This window comes from Nematolebias whitei, chromosome 13 (genome assembly GCF_014905685.2).
Source record: "Nematolebias whitei isolate Nwh7 chromosome 13, NemWhi1, whole genome shotgun sequence".
NCBI lineage: Eukaryota > Metazoa > Chordata > Actinopteri > Cyprinodontiformes > Rivulidae > Nematolebias > Nematolebias whitei.
Genome location: NC_056510.1, coordinates 20,949,567 through 20,951,892, shown reverse-complemented (window position 1 = coordinate 20,951,892; position 2,326 = coordinate 20,949,567). Strand labels below are relative to the sequence as shown.

The 2,326-nt window shown below is 40.7% G+C and overlaps 1 protein-coding gene across 1 annotated transcript in view; it reads left to right on the top strand.

Annotated features, from left to right (window-relative positions):
- The first annotated feature begins 231 nt into the window (after positions 1 to 231).
- Positions 232 to 2,326, top strand: part of LOC119418867 (UDP-glucose:glycoprotein glucosyltransferase 2) — a 7,173-nt gene continuing 5,078 nt past the window's right edge. The window contains exon 1 of the mRNA XM_037686160.1: positions 232 to 304. Coding sequence (XP_037542088.1) covers positions 232 to 304 — 73 coding nt within the window. The remainder of the gene's footprint in view (positions 305 to 2,326) is intronic.

Genomic DNA, 2,326 nt, shown 5'->3' with positions numbered 1-2,326 from the left:
AACATACGTATATGTACTGCACAGTACTGCTAAATTTTACTCACCAGCTCTGCAGAACACATCAGCTCAGTTCCAGTCCGGCTTGTTCTTGGACAGCTTGGTTCTAGTTCGACAGGCCTACCCTGCCGGTTCTGGTCTGGTTCTGGTCGACTCTCTGCAATCCTTGAGCACCAACATGCTTTTAGAGGGAGCTGGACCTTCAGATGGCCAGATGATCGAGTCCAAATCCATATGGGGGAGGTCCCGGTGGGCTCCAGAGGGAGCATCGGACCACCGGGCAGCGCCTCCCGGCTCGTGAGGCCTCGTGGGCCGGCGTGCAACACTCAGATTGACCGATGAGTCTGGTTCTGGTCTGGATCGGTTCCATATGGCTCTCTGCCTCTGCTGGGCGCCGAAGTCGCTACGAATAAGGACTGAACTTTTTTGGATCAGATCAAAGTTTTCCGTCTATTTCAGCAGAAGACAACAGCTGGACGTACTATTGACTTCTGGGTGGGGCATTGTTGGCTTCTGGGAAATGTAGTCCTTTTGAGTGGCGATACAGCGCAGGCTTATTGAGAGAAAAGTACAAAATGACGACAACAGTCCGAAGCATTTTTTTCGTTAACTTTTTACTGCATCTCGTACCGTCCCAATCACATGAGTAATATTAAAGTTGACGCTCATGTGTCGTGCACAATTTTACTTTGGAAAACCACGAAAGAGCGAGTCCGCAAAAGTCAAACCACGAAGTAGCGAGGGACTACTGTAGTTTGAGTATGATATTGAATATTACAGAGAGTATCAGTTCTGTTAAATATTTTCCTCACTTTTCGCTCTTTTTCTCCTATCATCATGAGGGTCAAAACCTTTACTTTTCCTGTAGCATCTCAACAACAACCAAGACCAGAGTTATTACTGTCCACACAGCTCTTTGCAGTATTGATATTGTACACAACATTGCAATAACGATAAACTCTCAATATATTATGCAGCCTTAGTTTACTCTGGGACTCCCATCTTCCTCCTAAAATGTCTTCTTAATTTGCATCATGCATAACAGAAAGGAATGGATCTGCAGTTTAATAGGCTAAACTGACTGATTTTGATTTTAGGAATTTAGCTAAATCTCGGTCTGCAGATCCATTGAGTCAGGGTGGCTTGAACAAAAACGGACAAATTAGTCATTTATCATGGATAGCTTTTATTATGTGAAAACTAAGTGTTGAGAAATTTTAGCTAAATTTCAACATGTTTTAAATGCAGACAAAGAGAGTATTTTGACTTTTAATCTAGTTTTATAATCTGCCAATTTTTGATCCTAGTGAAAACAAAAACCCTGCCTTAAATTGAGCTTAACAGCTCTAAGCCCCAATTTATCTCTGTAATAAAATTTCATCTGATTGTTTGATTTTTAAGGTGGTTAAATGTGTCATGTATGGCCTCAGTAATCTTACATACAAAGTGAAGGAAAAGGCTGGAGCAGCAGGTAATGCAGCCTTTTCTCCCTGTGATGGCTTCATGCCAGGCCAGTGTGAGCTTTCTCCTGAAAAGGAACATGCTCAGTTTCCATCCCTGCATGTCAGAGCCTGAGGAGGATGATCCCTCTGCCTCTGTAACGTCTGGATACTGGTCCATTACATGGCAAAATGTAGTTACGAGTCAGGACTGCATGAAAGCATCATTGCTTTGCTCAGTCATCGATACGATACCTGAACAGAAATCTCTTAGCTCTTTGCAGCTTTAATTAGCTGTCAAAACATTGCCAAAGCAAGGTCCTCTAACTCTCTCTTTTATTTGATATTTCCTAAAACAATGTCTGCTTCTTTTTGTGTAGAAAAAAATTGCTCAAACTTACGTTACAGATAAGGCAAACAATGGCTGGATTATTCAGTCGTAGTGCAAGTTGTTTGCATAAATCAGTGGCTGTAGCACAAACTCTTAATTATCTTTATTATTATGTTGTCAAAATGCTGAACAACAATTACTGGAACGCTATCTTTATATTTTTTTAAAGGCAATAAAATAAAAATCATTCGAGCATGCAGTACCACATGCTTCCTGTAGGTGGCAGTAACTTAAAGCTGTATTTTGACATTTAAACAGCTTTGTGTTTGTGCACAAATGAGCAAGAGCAGCTGAAATATTGAGTAAAGGTTTATCTTTACTCTCAATATTGTAAAACTTGAGCAAACAGTGATGTTTTTACTGTGAATAACTTAAAATAGGAATTTTGCTCTGCTTTCTAATGGACTAAAATGTAATAAGATTAATTCTTGTAATGTTTTCTAAAGTCAGAGCTGTTAGTAGTGATGCTGATTGCAGGCCCTCTGGGTCCCCAACCCCC